The sequence below is a fragment of the Rattus rattus genome, chromosome 10 (genome assembly GCF_011064425.1).
Source record: "Rattus rattus isolate New Zealand chromosome 10, Rrattus_CSIRO_v1, whole genome shotgun sequence".
Lineage (NCBI taxonomy): Eukaryota > Metazoa > Chordata > Mammalia > Rodentia > Muridae > Rattus > Rattus rattus.
In genome coordinates, this window is record NC_046163.1 from 54165481 (window position 1) to 54189786 (window position 24306).

Genomic DNA, 24306 nt, shown 5'->3' on the forward strand with positions numbered 1-24306 from the left:
GCTTCTAGGGCCATGCAGTCCAATAGTTGAAGTAGTTGGGGGTGGAGAAGCCCTGGCGGCCCTTATTGGATTGATCTGTTCTATTGATTCCCATGGCACAAAAGCCCTGTAGCTCACATGAGAAGGATCTTCTCGCCACACTGACTTAAATGAAGCTTTATAATTGGAATATTTCTTACCATCCTTTATAATATTTCCTTGCTGTGCTGGGAGTGGAGCTCAGGGCCTTGCTCATGCTGACAAGCCACAGCCCCTGCCTGGCCTTGCACAGTCTGAACACACACGGTAAGTTAGCTAGTCATTAGCAGCAAGCACGTCCCCGGCCACCGTCACTGTGTGGCGACCCAGCCATCTTCATACCGAGTTTAGATTTGATTATTAAGGTCAAGTTTCTACTTCAGAATGAGAGGAAGAGCCACAGGTTAGCATTTTTTTGTGTTAAGAATTATGCGGTCTCCCCTAATTTGGAAGAAAAACGGTATCCTTTAAATGGCTAAGCAATGAATTCACTCTGACCCCATCTGCGTGTGTTTGGTTGGTTTGGTTTGTGGAGACAGCGTTTCTCTGTGTAGCCCTGGCTGTCCTGGAACTCACTCTGTAGGCCAGGCTGACCTCATACACATAGAGATCTGCTTAGCTCTGGCTCTCAAGTGCTGGGATTAAAGGCGTGGGCCGCCACGATCACAAATTCACTCTAACTTATAAGACTGAATTATGATGTTCATGGTCCATAATAGGCATTTCTGCTATATACAAATAAATAAATAAATATTTAAGCTTAGCATTTTATGACTTTGCCAGTGTGAAGGGGACTGCAAGCAACCCAAGATTTATTATTATGCATCAGTTTTTATTTTACTTGATTTTTGGTTCTGCTTTTAAACCAAACTAAAAATAAGACATTTTAACTAATGCTTAAAGCATCATGGTCCCTCGACACCACATGCGCATTGCATTATAGGACAGTCTACTTGCTACGTTTTACCACAAAGTCTGAAATACCCAATACATGTCATAGCGAGACGCTATCCTCACCTCCCCCCATGCCCAACTCCCACCCCATGTTACCATCACACACAGTTTTCTCTGAAATTAAGGCCTTGGAGGTAGGTATTTTTAAAAGTGCATTTGCTCTGACGTTATCAGTAGTGAAACAATGTAGCAACCATATTTAGGGAGCTCTGATGGGAAGATGCAATTTACAATGCTGTTAAAACTATGTTAATGAAACTAATCTTTTTACTGTATGAGAAGGTTTGATTTTTTTATAGTATCAAAATTTGAGAACATCTAAGATAAAATTTGAGATATTCTATTAAGCATATTTGATTAAAGGTGTTTATTATTATCATTGTCATTGTCACTAGTACCATACTACTTAGCTAAATGGTTCTAAAATTAGTTTACCACCTTCAGCTAAATAGTGAATATTTTTTCTTGCTGAATAACTGAGAGCTGCATTTGCCTACTGTCCAGAAATGATGTCTACTTTGTTTTTCTTGCAGTATATCCTTTCAATAAGCAGAGAAAAGTTAAACAAGGATCTGCTGACTGGTAAGCCTAATGCTTTTGTTCACAAGATTGGGTAAAGCCCATTAGAATACTCGGCTTGTCACATGACTTACTAGGGCTTAGTGACTGTTCCATTTTATGGGTTATAAAGAATAAGACCACACATGTTACAGAACCCTTGAAAAGTAGTAGTGAGATTGTCACAAAGTCTCTCTTCGTCTCATCTATTATCTAAGTGAAAATAATTCAGTCCGTAGACACTGCAATTCTACCACACATTATTCAGTCAAGAACTCAAAGACCAGTGGGTCATTAGACATAAGCTGACAACTTGCCAGGAGCTCTATCAGATGAGCATGCTGGGGAGAGAAGATATGTAGGCTGAAAGGAGGTTACAGCCTTGAGGGCTTGCCATAGTCCCTGAATGCCAAACCACGGCCAGGGACAAAGTTAGAAAGCTGTGTGGTGAAGGGAAGGGCAGATGCATGTCTGGAGGAGAACCAATAGGCTGTGTAGAGGGTACTGAGAAAGAGGAAGGGCCACGATCTCAAGATCTAGCTCTCAAGTTCATTCTCCGAGTAATTCTAGAAGACTGCTCATCAACAGAAAGTTACCACGCTGTTTAAGTATATCTGTAATTTAGAGAACCAGCGCCCCATGCCCTTGGTAACATCTCACACCCCTGAACCTTTCACGTCTCATTAAATTTAACTCTTAATTATACCAGTTAGAGATAATTCTGAACAGATTCACTATCAGCAGAACATACCCCTCACACATCCCTATTATCCTTTATTTTTAATTTTAAAAACTTCTTTTACTTTTGAGATCATATAATTACATGATTTACATCATTTCTCCCTTTCCTTTCCTCGTACCTGCTCCTTATTCTCTCTCAAACACATAGTCTCTTTTTTCACTAATAGTTGTTACTGGTTGTGTGTGTGTGTACAAAAATGTATATATATATATATATACATATATATATATATTACCAAATATAACCCTTTTGATCTACTAAATGCTATTTGTGTGTATGTTTTCTTTTTTATTGATTATTTTATTTATTTACATTCCAAATGTTATCCCCCTCCCCTCCCCCTGCTTCTATGAGAGGGCTCCCCGACTCACCTACCCTCTCCCACTTCACCACCCTAGCTTCCCCTACACTGGGACATTGAGCCTTCACAGGACCAAGGCCTCCCCTCCTATTGATGCCAGCCAAGGCCTTCCTCTGCTACAAATACAGCTGGAGCCATGGGTCCCTTTGGTTGGTGTTTTTTTCCCCCTGGGAGCTCTTGGAGGGGGGTCTGGTTGGTTGATAATGTTCTTTTTATGGAGTTGCAAACCCCTTCAGCTCCTACAGTTCTTGCCCTAATTTCTCCACTGAGGTCCCTGTGCTCAGTCCAATGTTTGGCCATGTACTTCCGCATCTGTATTGGTCCAGCTCTGGCACAGCCTCTCAGGGGACAGCTATACCAGTCTCAGGTCAGCAAGTGCTTCTTGGCATTAGCAATAGTGTCTGGGTTTGGTGTCTGCCTATGGGTTGGATCCCCAGGTGGAGCAGTCTCTGGATGGCCTTTCCTTCCGTCTCTGCTCCACTCTTTGTCCCTGTATTTTGTTGAGACAGGAGCAATTCTGGGTTAGAATTTTTGAGATGGGTGGATGGCCCCATCCTTCAGCTGGGGGCCATGCCTAACCTCTGGATTTGTGTGTATGTTCTCAGAGCTGACCCTTTGGTGTCGGATAACCGGTTGGTGTGCTCCTCCCTGGGAAAGACAACTGACTTCTGCTCTCAGCATTCTTTATTTGCCTATGGTCTCTGTATAGGGTTGAGGCCCCACGGGCATCCCACATCCACTTTGCTGCTGTTCTTGTTCAGCTCATGCTTAGGCAGGCATGTGGTGAGACTTCATGGCTGTAGCTTCTGACAGTAGGAGACCCAGACTCACAGCACCCTCTCTGATCCTGCGGCTCTCACAACCTCCCCACCCCCTTCCATGATGCTCCCTGGGCCTTACATGTAGAAGTGCTTTGTATTTGTATACTTCGGAATGGCTCCACCACTCTGCGTTTTGATTAGTTGCGGGTTTTTTTAATGATCTCGGTCTGTTGCAAAGAGAAATTTCCTTAATGAGGGGTAAGAACTACACTTATCGATGGGTGTAAGGATTTATTATGCTAATTTAGGAGAGTGGTGGTTGTAGATTCTCCTCCAAGATCTACAACTTCTCTAGCCCTGGGGAGTTGACTCGGTTCTCAGTACCAAGCTTGTTTTCCCTTTTGTTGAGCTTCTTAATGCATCCCAGAAGCCTTCGACTTCTTAGAAGGTCCCACAGAATGAATTTTACCTCCAGTTATATTTGGCACTGTCTTTTAACTAGGTGGTGGATGGAGTGGGGCCAGTTTATCACACACATCGGTCTTTAGAAAGAAGATAAACACCAAGCAGATTTTAGAAATAGTAATGTAACAGGTCTGTTCAACAGCCTCTGAATTGACTACGGAAATGATCGTTAGCAGGCGGACGCTGAAGCACCGGGCACTGTAGCACAGGCACTGATTTCCACAGTCCTTTCAACAACTGTCTGAGGTAGGGATTAGGTTTCCTCAGCTTTACAAATAGGAAAACGAGAGCTTAGAGACCTTAGATCGATATAAGTCGTCCAATCTAGATGTGAGCTTTAGTCTGTTGATTCCAAAGTCTTTGCTATTTAGTGACTCAATTTCTGATTTAAAATCCTAATATTATATATGAAATACATGCTAACACTAAAGAGCTGAAATATAAAGAAAGGTGCAGTCTTGGTATACATGATAGACATTTCCATACTGTTTTTCTCTAGGGATATGTTTCACAGGCTCTAAATTAATAAAGGGGTGTGTATGTTCCTCTCTCTCCTCTCTCTCTCTCTCTCTCTCTCTCTGTGTGTGTGTGTGTGTGTGTGTGTGTGTGTGTGTGTGAGAGAGAGAGAGAGAGAGAGAGAGAGAGAGAGAGAGAGAGAGAGACCTAAGCATTGTTTGGCATATAAAGTTCTTCATTGCAAGGTGTGACACACGTCATCCAACCGTTCAGTATATTTTATTAATTATAAATACTTACATTTCTCAAACTAAATCACCTTCCTTATGAGAGCATTGCAGGTAAAAGCCATTCTCAGATGCATCTACTTTTTATGGACAATTATTTCACGGTTTGTTCATTGATTCAGTATTAATATAAGGAAAACAAGGCTAATGTGGTTGGGACATTCGATAACTCCTGTATCAAGATACTTGTGAAGGTCTATTTCTAAAAGTAATTCTCAAGATTCTTATGTAGTGTTCCTCCTAAGGTTGCACTGTCCAGTTTAGGACCACATATGTCAGCCACATGTGTAATACTCTAATCGGATGGGCATGGCTTTATGTAAGCTGGTATAAAAAAGTTAATTGAAAAGAAAAGACACCCTAGTTGTCTCAGATAAACTCTGATTTCTGCACCAATGAGATAAAAAGAATTTATTTCTTTTTGATTCCTTTTTGTTTCTGAGACACAGTCTTGCTAGGTAGCTCTGGCTGGCCTCAAACTCATGACCCTCCTGCCTTAGCCTCCTGAGTGACGTGATCACAGACATACACCATGACACCAAGGTCAGCTGATTCTACATTTCCTAGGTGCTCATATGTTGTACTATGATTCAAAGCCATGAATTGGAGTCCGAGAGGAGAAAGAGACGTGCATGTGTAACATAGCAAACATTCATAATGGTTGAATGTTTCTACTCACAAATCAAGCCTTAAAGGCAGCTTTAATAATAATGTATGTGATTAATAGTTTCTTTTCGTGGGCATGAGGGTGCAGGAATTTGTTGGACTTTTAAAAAGTGACAACAGCTGTTTTCCATCTGTTTATATTATTAAAAATTATACTAGACTCCCCACAAAACAGTTGTCAAATTTCCATTTTAACAAAATCAGGTGAAATGAAGTAGAAGTGTCTTCTCTGGTATGGAAGATGCACACTCAGAAGTCCAGCATTCGGGCGGTAGAAGCCAAGGGATTGTAAACTCAAGACTAGCCTGGGGTACACATTGAGTTCAAGATTAGCAATACCCTGATGCAAATAAAAACAATCAGTATAATGACCAAGCAGTATCCCTGTTTACTGTTCACTGCTCACGGAAAATGACCATCCATGTGACTGTGTGAAGCTCCAGTTGAAACTGGATTCTGTTTATCTTCTGTTTCCTCCCTCAGCCGTGGAGTCCTACCCCAACGCAAAGGTACACTTTGGCCACAAGCTGTCAAAATGCTGTCCGGAGGAAGGGATACTCACGGTGCTTGGGTAATTGTTTTACAGGATTTTGGGTTCAGAGGGCAGGGGTAGGAGTGGCGAACTCTACCTATACACTTTGTCCTCTGGCTCTTTTTGAAGTGTTAAATGATTACTGAAGTGGAAATTCAAATAGTTTTCACAACCTCAGAGTTTTTGTTTGGAAATAATCCCTGGTTAGTTTCCGAACACCCACCCAGACCTGGTAATTCCCCATCATTTCAGTGCTCCAGCAACTACTCTCTGTACAGACTTTCTCCTCTTTGGAAATGGGTGGCTGGCCCTATCCTGCCTTGTCTCTCCTGTCCTTTTCCATAGTGTGATTTCCCTGCTCATCCTGGGTCAGTTCTGTGTCTTCTAATGCCGCACTCTCAGAATGCCATGCATCCAGTCAGGGTTACGCAATCATTTGTAAATTCACAGCTCTTGCATTATCGTGCACATCCAGGCCCTTTTCTCATCCTCAGTCTTAGCAAGCTCCTGATCAGTGATGTTCCACTGACAGGATAGTGGCATCATCTCAGATTCCTAGATACCGTGCTCGTCTCTATCGTCTTCCCTGGTACTCTTACGCCATAGTCACGGTCGCTTATGGTGCATTGTCTCCTGTTTCCGCCCTCTGAATCTGTAGGTTGTCACCAGCATGTCTTTTTTTCTGCTGGTTCTACGGTCTCTTTCTTCTTCCTGGTATCCAGCTCTTGTCACTGCATATTTGGGCTACTGCCATTGTCTCCCGCGTGTCCCCCCTTTCACTTCCAACTGAACAGTCATCCATTGTCCTTGGAATGGAAGAAATAATTTTCTTCCTTCTGCCAGAATCAGGAATTTAAACGTTTGTCTTTCTCTCCACAGTGTTCTTTCTCTCCTCCCCCTTCGCCCTGTAAGCATTGCGGCTAGCCTTCCACATATAAGGACGGTATAACCATTGGTCCAACCAGCCTCTGATCAAACGTATCCAAAACAGAGATTTGCATCTCCAAGGAAACACAAAGATCAAAGTTCTCTGTGTTGACCGGGCACAGACTTTTGCTCTTGCCCTTGCTCCCTAAAGATACAGCCTCTCACACAGCATTTCTAGAAGGAAGTTGAAGCATCCAGGAGGGCGTGCATAGGACATAGGCAAATGCTATGCTGTTTTACACAAGGAACTTGCGTGTCTGCAAATTTGGAAATGCTTGCTGCTACGCTTTGGGACTGCTTTTCCGTTTTCTCTAGACTTCCTTCCTCCGTCTCTCACCCTTCTGGAGATCACATTCCTCTTTGGTATCAGGGTAGGTCCACATTATTCTCGTTTTCAAAATGAGCGTGGGACAAGCCTTTCCATCTTCATCTTTCATCTGTTGATTCGGGTTAGATAAAGGCTTGGCTGTATGTTAGATGCGTAAAAGTGAGTTCTTTGAGTTTCCTCGAGGGTTTGCTTTCTCCACCCACGTAGAAATACGTTACCATTTCTGCAAGATTATTTTTTGGCGGTTCGCTCTGTTTTTCAGACCCGACAAAGTTCCCAGAGACATCACGTGTGACCTCATTGTAGGATGTGATGGGGCCTACTCAACTGTCAGAGCTCACCTCATGAAGAAGCCCCGTTTTGATTACAGTCAGCAATATATCCCTCATGGCTATATGGAGCTGACAATTCCACCGAAGAACGGGGAGGTATAATAGTCAATCTACACAAGCACTAAGGGTAAAACGATTGCCCAGAATCCTGCATGCTCATAATCTAGCCACATGTATGCTTCATATGCATTTATTTTTATGTGCACAGGCATGTGTATGTATATTGCCATGCATATTTATGTGTGTAGAAAGACGGGGTGAAAGAGAAAGAATATCTGGCTGTAGTATGTTCTCCAACCTTGGAATAAATGCTTGCCTAAGGATGGAACCCAAAGTATTTTCTAAGGCAGCATCTACTTCATGCAGCAATGCGCATGCAATGGACTGTAGGTGTGGGGATGATCTAGAATGTTGTAGAAGCAGGAGCAAAGCGGCGGGAGAGATGAGCTACTTTAATGGAACCTGTGCTCTTTGCCCTGCAGTATGCCATGGAACCTAACTGTCTTCACATCTGGCCTAGAAACGCCTTTATGATGATCGCCCTACCGAACATGGTAATGCACAAATTCCTATCGGCTACATATATCTATATCTACATCTATAATTAACATTTTTGTCATATACTTTTGTGTTAGACATTTATGTGGTTAGTTGATCTCATCATTTATATATTTGATGACTATGTCTTTGAAGTTTTGGGCTTCTGAGGAAGAAAGAGAAGCAAGTTCAATATTTACTTTGGAAAGGAGACTGTACTTACGTGAATAATGACGAGTCTGTACTAGGGTACTGTCGTCTGCAGAAGAGGCAGTCTAGGAGCAAGTGGGCACAGTAATGACAAAGAGATTTAGATTATATAATAGAAAAGAAATTCCAGTTTTTGAGGTCTGTGGGACATTAGGGTTTACATTCTGTGTGTGTGTGTGTGTGTGTGTGTGTGTGTGTGTGTGTGTGTGTGTGTGTTCGCGAGTGTGCATGTGCATTTGTGTGTGTGTGTGTGTGTATGCATGTGCATGTGTGTATTCTTTCATTAGTCTCTAGGGTCTTTCCTTACCTAGCTAGCTTGCTATGTGTTCTCTGGTAGTCTTTCTTCCTGTGACTGTCTATCACAGGATCAATACTGTCTTAAGAGGAAGAAAACAAGGAGGAAAAAAAATCACATTGACCCATCTAAGCCATCTAAGGACTGCAGTATTTACTTGGTGAACATGGAAGGTTTTCAGGGTAGCAATTTTCCGGGTGACCTGGGAGGCAAGGAGCACCTCCGAGACACCGCTGAGCTTTCCTCCTGGGACAGGTGACAAAACTGTCTTAGAAATTCTCCTTCAGGACATCTTAGTTCCAGCGAGGGCTCGTGGTTTAGGGGTCCACCCTTAGTGCCAACGTCACGGGTATCTTTTCTCTCTCACCCTGTTCGTCTCCTTCTCAGGACAAATCTTTCACATGCACCTTGTTCATGTCCTTTGAGGAGTTTGAAAAGCTTCCAACGCGTAGTGATGTGCTGGACTTCTTCCAGAAGAACTTTCCAGATGCCATCTCTCTGATGGGAGAGTAAGTCTCCATGTGAAACTGCACCTTTCATCTCTTTGGTTCTAGCTGCTCAAGTTCCAACAAAACTGTTTCAGCTTGTTTCAATTTTTCTCAAAAAAAAAAAAATTCTAAAACACACTGACTGGAAGACAGCATCAGAGCAAAATCTAAGTGGGCTCTGTGTTGTAAGTGGAGGTTCTGTAAAAGTTGTGCTCAGTTATCCCAAAACACAAGCACAAACACCCCTAGGCTTTTCTCGGGTTCCCTGGGCCACAAGACTGGATGTGATGCCTTCTCTTTGAGAGATGCGTGGCACAGGAGATGCAGGTCTCTCTCAGGCTTGTCCCCTTCCTATGTTCTCTGATGCCCAGGGCTCCTGGTGGTGAAATGCTGCGAACAGGATCCTACCTACTTGGGCCTAAGTAAGATCCTCCTATACATTGTTCAGCAGAGGGTCCACACCGATTAAGTTCTGCCCCATCCATGGTGGAGTAAGTTAGCTAGCTGGCTGACTTATGGTCTGTTGCTCATCTGGCCCTTGTCAGCATCACCCTCCACATGTACCGTGTTGTGTGTTCCCATTTAAGGACTTTGCTTCTGGCAACTCCCCTACAGCCCCTCTCCCCCCACCCCCAACAGAACGAACGCTTAGCTTACTTTTTCTTCCAGTATTTTCTCCAGGGAGACAGAAAAATACTACAGGGAGAGTGGTATCTATCTAGGCTGCCACACACTGGGTGACGTAGAAGTGACAGAAGCCATCTCTCCCAGTTTCTGGAAGCCGAGCTACTCAACACTAAGGTGCCGTGAGGAGAGTTGTTTCCTGACTCACCAAAGCGCACCTTCTGCCTGTGAGAACTCCCATGACTGAGGGGCTTTTGTAAGGCACAAGTCCCATTTGATCTGGGTTCCAGGCTCACGAGTGAGTGAGTGAGTGAATTAGCTCCCAAGTTCCTGACTGCAACTACCGTCACACTGAGGATTGGGGTTTTACATGTGAATCTGGGGCACATGAACAATCAGGCTAAAGAGGAACAGGAGTTGGTTTTGTTTCTGAGTAGCCCGAGCTGATGTGGAACTAAGAATCCTTCTTCCTCCAACGTTGATTCTGAGAACACACATGGGCCGCCAGGCCTGGTTTACAGTGATATTTCAATCTCCCTTCTGCCTCCTACTTCCCATCTTGGACCTTTGAGATGATTATCAAGGTGCCTTTCTGATAGAGGAGTTATAAAATCCACAGCTAACTCTGTCAAAGGGAAAGTGTGACCCCAGCCCACAGCAGGGCTTAAAAACTGCCAGGTGTTACCAGTTCCTGGTCTATACAGACCCACAACTTTGACCCTTGAAGAGAATCTGTCTGCACACCACATTTAGCTCTTATGTGGTCTAAAATTGTTCCACGGTCCTTCCTTGCATCTCTAGACAGACTTTATGTTCTTTTACATGCTTTTTAAGTTACATTAAATATTTGTTTATTTGTTGGGAAGGGGACACTGGACATGCACGCCCAGGCAGAAGACAACTTACAAGAGTCAGTTCTTGCTTTCCATCATGGGGTTGCTGGAGACTGAACTCAGGACATCAGGCTTGGCAGCAAGCACCTTCCCTGCTGAGTCAGCTCGATGGCCCGAGGCTTAAAACTATTGAGGACATGTAGTAGTTTTGTAGTTATGGCTTCTATAAAACCTCTGTGGCTGCTTCACACATATTAGAGGGTTGTTTTGTGTGTTTATAGTCATCATGTTCAACAATAAAGAAGTTGGGTTGACCAGCCCATTGAAATATGGTAGACATTGGCCAACTCATTGAAATCCCCCCAGACGTGATTTTGATCACTGTTATCCATTTCCTAGTACATAAGGAGTCACGTTAACTTAGTATCCATTTGCTGTGGCCTAGCAAAATGCAGCATATCATTTGTTCACAGGAGTCTACAATACCTTGTACATACATAGTCTAACACATAATAATACATTTGAAAACACTACAGTTCATGTACATAAATAATTCTCTTATGACATGATATAGACATGCCACATTTGAAATAATTCAGATGCTGCCAGACTTATCCTTTTGTATGTGATTAACATGATCACAGATAACGGTGATTAGAATAGTGGACTTGAACGTATACATGTCCATGTGGAGGTGGTCCAAATATACATGTGTCCACACATATGTGCATCTTTCTGGGGTTCGAAGTCTAATGTTGGGTGTCTTCCTCAGTTGCTCTTCACCATATTTTTGAAGACAGGGTCTCTGACTGAACCAGGAGCTTGTCTATGGGCTAGGCTAGCTTGCCAGCAAGATGGATACCTCTGGCTTGATGAATAGGCAGTCTAAACAGTCTCTAGTCAAATATCGTATTGGCGATTGAATATATTTCAAGTAAAGGTTGCTTGTGAATCTCTTCTACAAAGCATTGACAAAGATTTTGGTTCGTAGAAATGTATCTTTAAAAGTTGATTGCAGCACAGTGAATAAATGCCCAAATTCTGGCAGTAGAAAGCTTGTCAGTCAGCCCCAGGAATTCTCCTGTCTCAACTTGCACCCAGTGCTGGGGTTATAGATACACACATTACAGCCACATCCTGTGTTTTATACAGGTGTCACCATACCTGGCTTTTTCCATTGAAATTAAGACTGTGGACTCAGGTCCTCATACTTGGATGGCCAACCTTTTATGAAATTAGCCATCCCCTTAGCCCTAGAATAGTGGAATTTAAGCCTAGAAGAAACTTCAACTTCCCTCTTTTTTGTTTCCGCTGTTTCTGGGCATCGAACCAGGGCCTTGCATATGTTAAACAAACACTCTTCCATTGAACTGAATTTTCTTCCTTCATTTGCTGTTTTTCTGTTGGCATTCTCTAATATTTTTTTTCAGCAAAATATCATGGCAATAAAGCCAATGAATCTGGAAAAACTTAGCGGTGCTTGGCAAGCAAGTAACCTTTTGCATTCCCCCTTGCTTTCTTCCAAAGGCAAGCCCTCATGAGAGATTTCTTTCTGTTGCCTGCCCAGCCCATGATATCAGTCAAGTGTTCTCCCTTCCACCTGAAGTCACACTGTGTGCTGATGGGGGATGCAGCTCATGCCATCGTCCCATTTTTTGGGCAAGGAATGAATGCGGTGAGTTCCTTTCCCTTAGGAAAGTTCCTAGAACATTCCGAGGTCTGTCTCCAGTAGTAAACCCTAAATAAAAGCTTTAAACCATCCTCACAGTCCCTAGAACACAGCCTATTCGCTCATCACCCCGGTTGCTCAGTCAGACTGGTTTCAACCCACTGAAGATCCATACTATTTGATACAAGAGCTCAGCAGAGGAAAACACCTCTTATGATTGAATACTACCACCTTCGTGACAATTTTGCTATCCTGGCTAGAAAGAGACTTTTAAAATGTAGTGCTCCTTTATTGAATGTTAACATTGAGGGATCTCATTAACTTCTTGCATCTATATGCATGTACAAGTGACAATAGTTTAGCAATCACCAGTCATATTTTGCTTTGATAATAGAACTATCCTCCAAATGAAAATAGCTTGTGACTTCCTCGCAAAGCCATTGCAAAGCACTTTGATTTATAAGGACATAAGTCAACATCTGTTGTCATACTGTGGACAAATGCTCAGGTTCTGGCAGTAGTTCAAACCTCGCCTCCAGGAGTCACTACACAAAGTGTTTTGCATAACACCCCACGCACCCAAGTGTAACACTGCAGTTTTATTAAGTGTCCATTCCAATGCTTGTGGAGAGAAAACACATTAGGTTAAAATTTAGAACTGTTGGCTTGGCTTTATTTGTGATCACTTATGTCAGAGTGGCCATACCACGAAGAGTCTGCAGACATGACTTCTGTCACAGGCAATCACTATACTTGATGTGAAAATACTTTTTTCTTGTGTTTAAAACTGCAATCTGAATTTGTAGATAATGGAAGCACAGTACTCAGGGTTTTTATCCTTTGTTGCACCGAGTATCATCTTACTCGTTTCTAAAGTTCTTCATGTTCAATGTTTGCTTTAGGTTTGAGTTACAGGAAGTCAGTTAACTTGATACTATTATTAATTATTTTAGCAGAAATAGCGATAGAACCTAAGGCTTCCTGCATGGCAGGTGCAGACCTCTGCTGTATGCTCAACTCATGAAATCATCCTAAGCATGAATCTTAAAGACCTGAATAGTTTAAAACTAACTCACCAAAGAGACAATAGTCTTAAAGAAGCATTGGGCTCCATCCAAAGCACAGATGTATTGATTTTTTCCATTAATTTCCAAATCATTATAGTAATTACAGGTATCGATGGGGCAAAGGCAGAACCAGGGTCCATCTGCTGGTCTTTGTATGATGATTAGACATCAGATAAGAACCTATCTGTTATGTATTAAGGATCCCCAGCCTGTGCATTATAAGTGCCAATACTAGTTCTGTTCGTCATTGCTATGAGACCTTTCATTATGCCTGCCTTGTTTTAACCCATTTTTCTTGTTTAAGGGCTTTGAAGACTGCTTGGTATTTGATGAGTTAATGGACAAATTCAATAATGATCTTAGTAAGTACACTTTCTCAGTGGGACGTGAACTAGCCCAGGTGGATTAATGGTGGGTCTATTTATGATCCTGGCACTGGAATAACATCTCTGCCATGGGCATTGCCCATCCCAAGCTGTGAGCATTCAGAGAGGGAAGCCTGGATTAAGGGAGGTCTGTGCAGGTCATCTTTCTGTTACTGTAACAATACCTGGGATAATCAACTTAGAGAAAAGGTTTACTGTGGTGAGAGATTTCAGAAGTTCTACTTGATCTCTTGGCCTCCTTGCACTAAGCCTGTGGAGAGGCAGCATGATGGTGAAGCACCAGCAACAGAGGAGAAAGTCACTCTCCTCCTGGTCTGGAAGTGAAGGAAAGAGACAGGGAGAGGTCTGTGATCCACAGTCCCCTCCAAGGGCATGCCGCCAGTGACCCAAGGTCCTCTTGGCAGGTCTCACCCTTACAAGGTAACCCTTACCTGGAGACCAAGCATGTCATACATGGGTCTTCGAGGGACACTATGATACGACCTAAGACAAGTTCTCTGCGGTGATCCATTCACCGACAAAAGTTCAGAGCAGCAAATGATGGTGGAGCTGTGCATCTTTCTCTCCCTTCCCACCTCAGTGGCCTAGCTTCGCCTACAGCCTTCACAGCACACTCTTAGAAACCCTTAGGCCCCAAAAGAAGCATAAGAAAGAGTAGTAAATAAGGGGTGAACATCATTCAAAGTCACTGAATGAGCGAGCATGCAGTTACTTGTTTCTGTAACTAGAGAAGCAACTTGAAGAGGAAAAGGTTCAGTTTGCAGTAGCCATGGTTCATGGGACTGGGGTGGCATGGTGACAGGGGTGAGGTGTGAGGCACAGTGCATCCTAGGCAGGAAGCAGAGAGACTTGCTGTGCTCCACTCTCTCCTTTCCATTCATTTTGTTATGCCAGCACGTGGAGTAGTGCAGCCCACAGTAAGGCGCATCTTTTCTCTTCAGTTCTGCCTCTCTGAAAATCATCCCTATAGATACATACCCAGAGATGTGTTCCCATGGCAATCCCAAATCCAATTAAGTTCACAATATAGATTAGCCATCACTGAATTATTTTCCATTTGTAAAGTAAGGGAAATGACAACTTTAATAACCAATAGTCTAATGTTAGCTTTATTGTAAGATTCATCTCAACAGGAAATATGCTATGGGCATTGCTCAACACTTCTAGACTGTTGTGGTAATCAACAGTTTTACAAGATTAGAATGTTGCTTGTAGGAACCCTGTTTAGTTTGACCTAGCTGTAGACTAGTAATTTTTTTTAAGATTGTTTTTTCTTTTTCTTTTTTTTTTTCGGAGCTGGGGACCGAACCCAGGGCCTTGCGCTTGCCTAGCCACTGAGCTCAATCCCCAACCCCTTTTTTAAAGATTTTATTTTGCTTTTTGAAAATATTCTTTTTGTTTTTAATTGGATATTTTATGTATTTACATTTCAAATGCTATCCCATCTCGCCCCTCTCCCATCCCCCTTTTTTAACGTGTATGTGTGTGACTTTACACCACATGTGCACGGATGCCCTTGGAGGCCAGAGGATGACATTAGATCTGAGCTGGAGTCACAGGAGGACGTGATCCACCCAAAGTGGGTGCTGCAAACTGAGCTCAGGACCTGAAAGAGCAGCCAATGCCCTTAACCACTGAGCCATCTCTACAGCATTGTCTTGGTAAATTGTTTTAAATATATGTACGTTTTATTTAATTTTGGTTTCTAGGTGTGTGCCTTCCTGAATTCTCAAGATTTAGGATTCCTGATGACCATGCAATTTCAGACCTGTCTATGTACAATTACATAGAGGTGAGCGAACTTTGGCTCCATCAGTGAGATGGTTCACCTGTAGACTAGATGTCTTTTTTTGTTTTCCTGTGCTCTGGCCCTATCTCCTAAATAAGAATGTGTGTGGACAAGAACACACATGTACATACACAAACTCATGTGAGCATGGGTACACACACACACACACACATATACACACAAACACAAAGCATTCTTTAAACATAGGTAGAGTGTTACTATGTAGCCAATGGCAAAAACTCCTCCTCCTAATTTATGCCGACATTTCAGGAATGTGAAGAGAGATGAGGATGACCAAATATCTAAAATTTCACAGATCCAAACTTCAGGCATTTAGGAGTTGGCCATAGTCTATTCTCCTGAAATACAAATTTGAGATACACTAACATAATTGTGGAATCTTGAAAATATTGAATGACTTTTTTTTTTTTTTTTGGTTCTTTTTTTTGGAGCTGGGGACCGAACCCAGGGCCTTGCGCTTCCTAGGCAAGCGCTCTACCACTGAGCTAAATCCCCAACCCCTTCAATGACTTTTTAACAGGATAACCTGAGTCTTTAGAGTACCATAGGAAAAAAAAAAAAAACAATGCTTCATACCGAAGAAATTCTTCACCAGAAAGCTGAGCACTTTTAAGGCTTACACATTCATTCCATTTTAAGCCAGTCACATGAAGATTTCATTACAAATGATTGATATTATTGCTTTAAAAATACTGGATTGAAAATAGTTACACAATAAACAGGAAAACATTGACCAGTCCCACTTCTCTTGAAGACAGAGAGAAATAACGTGGGCGTCTACTTACACATATTGCGTCACATTTGATAGCATTCTAGAAGACACTGAAAGACATTGTTGATATTTACTGCCCGACTCTAAAAATAGGTCACAGGCTAAGAGATAATTCCAAATGAGGGCACTTGCTGCTCGAGCATGAAGGCCTGAGTTCCTTTCCCCAGGATGCATGGAAAAAGAACTGGGTGTGGCCATGGCCTTATAGCTGCAGAGTATGAGAGTCTTGTCTAATGTCAGCATAACTCCAAGTTCTTTGAGAGACTTTGCCTCCTGGAATAAGGTGGAAAGTGATAGAACAGGACATCATTCTAGTCTCTGCATGCACGTTCATATAGAAGTGTGCACACCTATGCATGTGTGCGTGCATGTATGCACACACACACACACACACACACACACACACACACACACACACACACACACACACAGGTAAAACCCAGATGGCTACAACACTTTTGTTCTAAGAAGCAATATAAACAAGGATAGACGCGGCTCTAAGTAATCCTTATCGCCATGAACAAGGTTGCCCATTAAGTAGCGGGCAACAGAAATTCATCAAAGGTCACTAGAAATTCTGGTTTGATAAGTCTTTTGTTGAAACAACGAGTTTTATATTGTAATTGTCTTCTGAGTAAAACCAGACTCGATTTTGTACATTTCCAAAGCAATGTCTTGAAATTCTTGAAATTTCTTAAGAGAGCTTGGAAGTAACTATTACGAAAATGAGATTATTTGACTCTTTTGTTAGCCTCCATTATTGTGACAACTGTGAGTGAAGAACAGTAGTATATTGTTGTAAGGAAATAGAGGTGCTTCACTCTGGGCATTCTCTTTAAGATTCCTGTCATTACAGATGCGAGCGCATGTCAACTCCAGGTGGTTCCTGTTTCAAAGGCTCCTGGATAAATTTCTTCATGCACTAATGCCATCCACCTTCATCCCTCTCTATACCATGGTAAGGACTGTATTAAACACTTCCCCTCATTAGAGACCTCTGCTTAGCTCTTAAAGAATTCAGTGCATGTTTTAAATCTCCCGGCAGGTCGCCTTCACCAGAATAAGATACCACGAGGCAGTGCTGCACTGGCATTGGCAAAAAAAGGTTGGAAAAGCAACACTGAAAAACATGATGTGTTGAAATGTCATACAGTTTCATGGCCATATTGATGTTGGGGAAATATGGATGTGACAGGGCAGAGACATTATGCTTATCTTCCAGATAAAACTTGTCTCGAGTCTACAGACTATGGAACACGCACTCTACCTATGGGGGTGGGGAAGCAAAGAGAACTTGATAAGGGAACTGTGACTGATATTTCTCAGCTTTTTACTTGGAATTAGTAACATGATCCATTCTTGACTTTTGCATTAGGTGGTATCTTTGTGGGCTTAACTTGTAAAATTAGACCCAACTGTGTCATTTATAAAACACTACCCAGCGAGATGTCATGTAGAATGCAGTGATGCACACATTTAGAACCATTGACCCAGAGGTACCATTGAATGCAATTCTGATTCCTGACTGCTTTGGGGAATTTTATAACTGTATTTGTTTATAGTTTTATTGGATACATATATACTGCACCAGATACTGTGACGAAAGATGCTGTCCCTACCCTACATGTGGTTCCAGTTCGAGGGCTAATAGAAAAGGTTGACAAATATGGCAGAGGATGCTTCATGAACCACTGCAAGGAGAATATGGGAGTAGGCCAGAGAATAAAGACTAAAGAAACACAAGCCAGAAGACGATACATTTAAGAAAATCTAGAGACCTAAGAAGGCTGAAACACCCAGCCTAGGAATTTAGATAGATTCCCTTCACTGTGTAGGGAATGGCTTGGAAAGAATTAAGATCTATCTATGAGCTCTCCCTCTATAAAAATGAATAAAATGGGACTGAGAAGGCTTCTCAGTGGGTAAAGTGCTTCCTGCACAATTATGACACACCCCCCCCCAGTGCTCACATAAAAGCTGGACATAGCACACATCTGCTTGTTCTAGGGGTTTGGGTGGGGCCGATTCCAGGGACTTGCTGGCCAAAACAGTGAGCTTCAAGTTCAGTGAGAGGCCCTGTCTCAGGGGTTTGGGATTTAGCTCAGTGGTAGAGCGCTTGCCTAGCAAGTGCAAGGCCCTGGGTTCGGTCCTCAGCTCCGGAAAAAAAAAAAAGAAAAAAAAAAAAAAAAAGAGAGAGAGAGAGGCCCTATCTCAAAACAGTAAATCAGAGAGAGAAGGGGAAAGCCATCTGACATTGGCCTCTGCTCTCTACATGTGTACACACTGGCAAGTGTACCTCCCATGTGTGCACACACGACACACATATACACACATACATACCAAATAAAATAGAGTTCCTGACCTCAAAGATATAAACTGACAAAGAAGAACCAGTGGCAGGCAAACACTGAGGATACGGGTAGGGACTGAACAGAAGTCAAGCAAGTGAGTTGCTGCTTCCAAGTCAAAGCAGTAGAGACCCAAGTGCTTGTCTGTGATGGAGGAGAACAGTGTGCTTGTCTGTGGTGTAGGGACGAAGTTTATTTCAAGATCCAACCTCTGGATGAATGGTTTTGGATTTTGCTGTACTTGCAGGTGATAAACAGAGGACTCTTTGTCCTTGGGTCCCTGGTAGCCATCGGAAGTGCCTACATACTCGTGCACCACCTGTCCCCGAGACCTCTGGAACTCCTGAGAAGATCTGCCTGGACGGGAACCTCTGGCCACTGGAATAGGAGTGCAGACATTTCTCCACGAGTACCATGGAGTCACTAGGACAAATGCCCCAGTTCACTATCCATAGTGTCAACGTTCCGGGTAGCAAATGCTTAATTCCTCTTCAATATCAAGGGAGAAAAGCATGTTCCCATTGCCACCTTCAGTTCACTAGGGGAAAATCACTGTCAGCATATAATTAAGTTCAGAGTGGAGGGCTGTTTTTACAGTGTCTTCATTATTTTGCATGCTTGGACTGGGTTCAATTTTTAAATTTAAAAACACAATAACCAAAGTCTCTTTCACTTCTCAAAATTTTTTTTTTTCCTATAGAGGACAATACAGGATCAAAAACACTCAGGACTGAAAACCACGGCTTACCTGGTGCTAATTCCTCTTTATAGCAGTGGTGGGGTTTGCTGGTTCACAGCCACTTGCTAAAGGTAGAGGTGTGAATGAGAGACAGGGTGTTCCAAAGAGTTTCAGGATAAATCTGTTAAATTATTTCCCAGTCGTCAGACTTCAGAATTATTACTTTTTTGAAGATAAGGAAAGGGCTATTAATGGCATCTTAAGTGAAGGATAAGAAAGGGTTGTTAGTAGTAATACATTTATACCAGGGTGGAGAGGAGATGGGAGGGTGTTTTCTAGAAGCATAGAGACACACAGTTCATTACATTTCAGACATGCAGAAGTGATTCCTTGACTGTCCCACAGACAGAAGCGGAAGTTAACTTTATCATCAGAGACTGGGACACTTAGAAATTCTTTTCATTGTCAATTTTGAGAGCTACAATAATAGTTATCTAAGAAATCCAAAACTGAGGTAATAAAGATAAAACAATTTGGCATTTTTCCATAATGCCAAAAGCATCCTCGAGTCTTAACAGTCTATGTTTGAGGTGTAGGGAAAGAAAAATCATTGTTTTCCTAGTAAGGGATGTAGCTCAGTGGGGAGTGTAGCATGGGTAGAGCCCAGGGTTAGATTCACCAGCATTGCAAAAATAAACCGAATAATAGTTTAGGAGCATGCATGTATATTTCATATGGACATGGGAGACGCTCAGAAATGAGCTGACTTAGGGGCTAGGGAGATGGCTCAGCTGTTAAGTATGTGTACCACTCCTGAAGAGGCTCCTAGTTCCGTCCCCAGCACCCATTTCAGGCAGCCCGGTTGGAACTCCAGCTCCAGGAGATCCAACCCCTCTGGCTTCCTTGGGACCCTGCACCCATGGGCATATAACCACACATGGCTCCACAAGGGAATCAAAAGTCTTTAACAACCATAATTTCTGGAAGAAGCAAGGGAGTGTATGGGAGGAGTTAGAAGGAAAAAAAGTAAGGGAGGAAATGATGCAATTTAAAGTTAAACAAAAGAATATTTAAAAGGGGGATCCATGTGATATGCAACACTGTTGGGAAATAGCTTAAATAAAAATCTAGTACATTAAAAAAATTTAAAGAGACACGTGAGCTGGCTTACAAAGTTCTAACTTCTGTCATCTTCAACAGGAAGTAAACTTTTAGAGATATTCTGAGAAAAAGGGGAAAGGATCAAAATCCCTAGGGTAGCAATCCTTAAGGGGTCACCTTAGAAAGTGGGGGGGAGGCTTTTCTTCTGCTGCTTCTCAGTGACTTCCAAATCAAGGTAACCCTGCAAATTTGAGGGGATTTCTGTTCTCCCCCGGGAATGAACAATGACACGTGGTGAGGTCTCTTCACTCACATAGAGTCCACTGATAAGCAATGAAAACTAAAGAATCCATTAGATGGAGCTGGTGAGGTGGCTCAGCGAGAAGAGGTGCTTGCTGTGGTTTGCTCTGGGACCCACATGGCGGAAGGAGAGAACGCATTCCCACAAGCTGCCCTCTGATTTAGTGTATTGTGCATACATGCACAGTATGACATGAATGTGTGCACGTATGCACACGTACACTAAATAAATCAACGTAATAAAATATAAATAATAATAATACACAGTATTAACATGCTAAAATATTTATCATGTCCGGTCTCTGAAGGTTTATTGGGAACTCCTCCTCTGGGGCAGAACTCTTGACAGAATAGTGGGAACTTAAAAAAAAAAAAAAAAAGAAAGGAAAATTGGTCGAACTGACTTCTGAGAGGAATAGACGGAGGTATCGATCTATCAATACCCCTTCCCCATGCCTGTTCTCCACTGTGGTACCAACGGTTCACACGACCACTGCGAAGTCCCTTTGCTTCTCTACAGTGCTTCCTACAGAATCCTTGGAACTGACTGTCTTGATCTGAAGCCCTTGCAGCTGTACCACACACATGACAACAGCCTCTGGTTTTCAGATAAAAGTGGGGGTTGATTTATTATCTCAGTAGACTGAATTGGTCAAACACACAACATGGCACAAAATAGGACCCAACACTGCAACATACTCCAGATGTCCAGTCATTGTACACGTGTATGTGAGACAGTTATTTTTATAGTGGGACACATTTGATAGACAAAATGTATTATGTGCTTTGGCAAATACAGTCGTTCAAATATTAAATCCTGGCATAGGAGACAGTGGTGCCAGACGCTCATCTTGTGCCACCAGGAGTTTCTCAAGTTAAAAAGCACCCGTTGAGTTAAAGTAATTTGTCTTCTTGACAAATCCGTCACTTCTTGAAGACAGACAGCGCATGGGCCATTCGGATTCCCTGCAGGGCCACAGAGATTCTGTCACTGTTACACCAAATGGGAACTCTGGGGGCACTCCTGACAGGGCCACTGTGTCGCAGCTGAGGTAAGACTCTGTCTTCCGTTCTCACAAAGGACGCACTTGGATGACATCGACCTTCGATGCGCTGCTTCTGTCGCTGTCCTCGACTGACAGGGACTCATCACTGGTGATGATGAAGATGATGGAGGAAGAGTTAAATGTCACTTTCTTCTTTGGCCTGTCCCCATCTTTCTGTGACATCACGATGGGCCTGATCTGCATTTCACTCTCAGCGGCCGGGAGGTTTTTAGCAGGCCGCTGGCATCGCAGCAGGCGGAAGCAGAGGAGCTGCAGAAGGGACCTCCGAAACTGCAGAGGAAAATGGAGGGATAAAGTCGATTATTAAGTTGTTATGTGTGTGTGTGTGTGTGTGTGTGTGTGTGTGTGTGTGTGTGTGTGTGTGTGTGTGTGTGTGTTACAGGCAGTTGTGAACCACCCGACAGGGGTATTCTGGAACTCAAATTCTGCTAGAAGAGTAACAGGCACCCTTAGCCTCTGAGCCTTCTCCCCGCCACACTCCCACAAAATTCTTGACTTAGGTTCTTTTTCTTTAGATTGGTTGATTTATTTACCCTTGACACTGTTCTAAGTTGTCACTCAGAAAAATCTATTTCTACTTATTACCCAGGGTAAAAAAAAAAAAAAAAAGTCTGTAATGCCAGAGCTTACCTTCCTGATCATGAAGATGTAGATAACTGGGTTGTACACAGTGCTCGATTTAGCAAAGAGATAAGAAACGATAGACACAGTTGGGGTGACCAGGTGTCCATAGCCATTGACCACCAAGAAGCGAGTCACAACATAAGGCATCCAGCAGGTGAGAAAGACAAAGGCCATCAAAAAGCACATCTTGGCGACTTTCTTTTCGTATCGCAACATCTTGATCACTTGGATTGTCTGAAGATCTTCAACACAGCGAAGCTGCAGGGAGAGAGGATCAGACTGAAAATGGCCCCTTTCCTTTTGGAATGGACAAGCGGCCACCATTGTTCATCCTGACTTGGTGGAAACAGAAAGTACAGGGCCACAGGAGGTTGACTTCTGACCTAAATCTTGCAGCTGGACCTGCCTTTATCTCTCAGGTCTTTAGTTCCTTCAACTAAAGCCTACTGTGGTTGAGTTGAATGAATAGCCCCTTAGAGTTTTTTATGGTGTGTGTGTGTGTGTGTGTGTGTGTGTGTGTGTGTGTGTGTGTGTGTGTGTGTGGTGGGGGGATGGACAGGGAGAAGGACAGGGAGAAGGACAGGGAGGGAAACATGGAGAGGATGGGCACATGCACACGTCTGAGCATGTGTGGAGCTCAGAGGACAACCTCCAGGGAAGGCCCCCATTTCCCACCTTGTATCAGATAAGATGAGGTCTCTCAGCTAGCCTACAAGTTTCAAGAGATTCTCCTGCCCCAGCTTCTCATCTTGCTATAGAATTGCTTGCATTACAGATACCCATCACTGCACTATACCTGGCTTTACATAGATTTTGGGGGTCCGAACTTAGGTACTTAGGATATGAACAGCAATTGCTTTACCCACAGGAACCATCTCATTAATTCCCTTTGATGGTTTTCAAATGTTTTTTCTAACTTACTTAATGAAGGTAAAATAAATTATTTTATCTAGATTTTCAAGTCCCCAAAAGACAACCCAAAAGACGTGTGGTCCTCCATGATTGAGGAAACTGTCTTGTTGAGCACTGATTCATAAATTCTCTGGCCAGATCATAGGTCACAGACCTGTGCTGTGATGGGCATTCTACAGAGAGAAGCCTGTAGCTCAAAACAATTGTTTGCCTGGAGCTCTCTGCTCCAATAATGGCATAAGCTGAAGTCAAATCTCTTTGTTAGTCACTTCACCCCTTCTCTTAGATCTACTCCTGCTGATCAGCCATACAGACATATGCATGTACATGCGCATGTACATAACCCTAACAGACATACAGCAGTTGGGAACTGGCACGTGGCTGAAATTAATGTTGTCATGTGCTGGGCCCATGTCAATTACTGCATTCTCTTCCTGGCCAGTTCCCACATACGACCTGATAGGTGTGCGTTCTAGTCCTTTACACCTCTCCCAATCTCTCATAAGCGGGTTCGTGTGATCTTGAAATGAATCTATGGAAATTGTAACTTTCCCTGTCAGAATTCTTAACTCTTGGGAGTGCTGTGGGGTATACGTTGGAATTGTCCATCCACCTTTTCTTGCTTCTTTTGGTGTTAGAGGGTGGTACATAGAGAGCAATTGTCATCCCTCGCTGATCTGCTTAGGGAATGACTCACAGGGCAAAGTTCTACGAGAGATGAAGGTCCATAGAGTCTTTCAATTCTGGATGACTAACTGATCATCTAGGAAGAGTTTTATTGGTTTTTTTTTCCATCAGATGACAGATATGGACATGGTTTGGAGAGGGACATCGGCAGCCTTCAACTCACCATTCGAACAGAATACAGAATATGACCGTAGCAATGGGCTATGATGCCCATGGGCACCACCAGGCAGCCAAGAAACAGGAAGAGCACAAAGGAGGAGTCGTTGGCATCCTTGGATTTCCAGTCCACAGTACAGCCCAGTCCATGTACGTCGAGGATGTACCTGTTCCAGCCCAGGAGAGGCGCTCCTGCCCATGCCAAGGAGTAGAGCCAGATATAGGTAATGGCCCTCCAGGCCCAGGAAAAATTGATCACTCTGGCATGCACCACACGGATATAACGTTCATAGGCCAGCACAGTGAGGGTGGTAATGGAAACAAACCCTGCAAGACAGAAGGGAAAAGAAGAGT

General features: G+C 43.0%; 2 protein-coding genes across 2 annotated transcripts in view; one reads left to right on the forward strand and one right to left on the reverse strand.

The window, feature by feature from the left end:
* Kmo (kynurenine 3-monooxygenase) overlaps positions 1-20772 on the forward strand; it is a 31835-nt gene extending 11063 nt beyond the window's left edge. The window contains exons 5-15 of the mRNA XM_032915088.1: positions 1506-1554; positions 5752-5839; positions 7318-7483; positions 7870-7941; positions 8817-8938; positions 11902-12049; positions 13415-13472; positions 15206-15288; positions 16935-17036; positions 17124-17183; positions 18674-20772. Of these exons, the coding sequence (XP_032770979.1) occupies positions 1506-1554; positions 5752-5839; positions 7318-7483; positions 7870-7941; positions 8817-8938; positions 11902-12049; positions 13415-13472; positions 15206-15288; positions 16935-17036; positions 17124-17183; positions 18674-18853 (1128 nt within the window). The 3' untranslated portion in view covers positions 18854-20772. The remainder of the gene's footprint in view (positions 1-1505; positions 1555-5751; positions 5840-7317; positions 7484-7869; positions 7942-8816; positions 8939-11901; positions 12050-13414; positions 13473-15205; positions 15289-16934; positions 17037-17123; positions 17184-18673) is intronic.
* A 333-nt stretch (positions 20773-21105) lies between these two features.
* Opn3 (opsin 3) overlaps positions 21106-24306 on the reverse strand; it is a 30348-nt gene continuing 27147 nt past the window's right edge. Inside the window, exons 2-4 of the mRNA XM_032914959.1 lie at positions 23960-24279; positions 22204-22455; positions 21106-21843 (exon numbers count right to left, since the gene is read on the reverse strand). Coding sequence (XP_032770850.1) covers positions 21580-21843; positions 22204-22455; positions 23960-24279 — 836 coding nt within the window. The 3' untranslated portion in view covers positions 21106-21579. The remainder of the gene's footprint in view (positions 21844-22203; positions 22456-23959; positions 24280-24306) is intronic.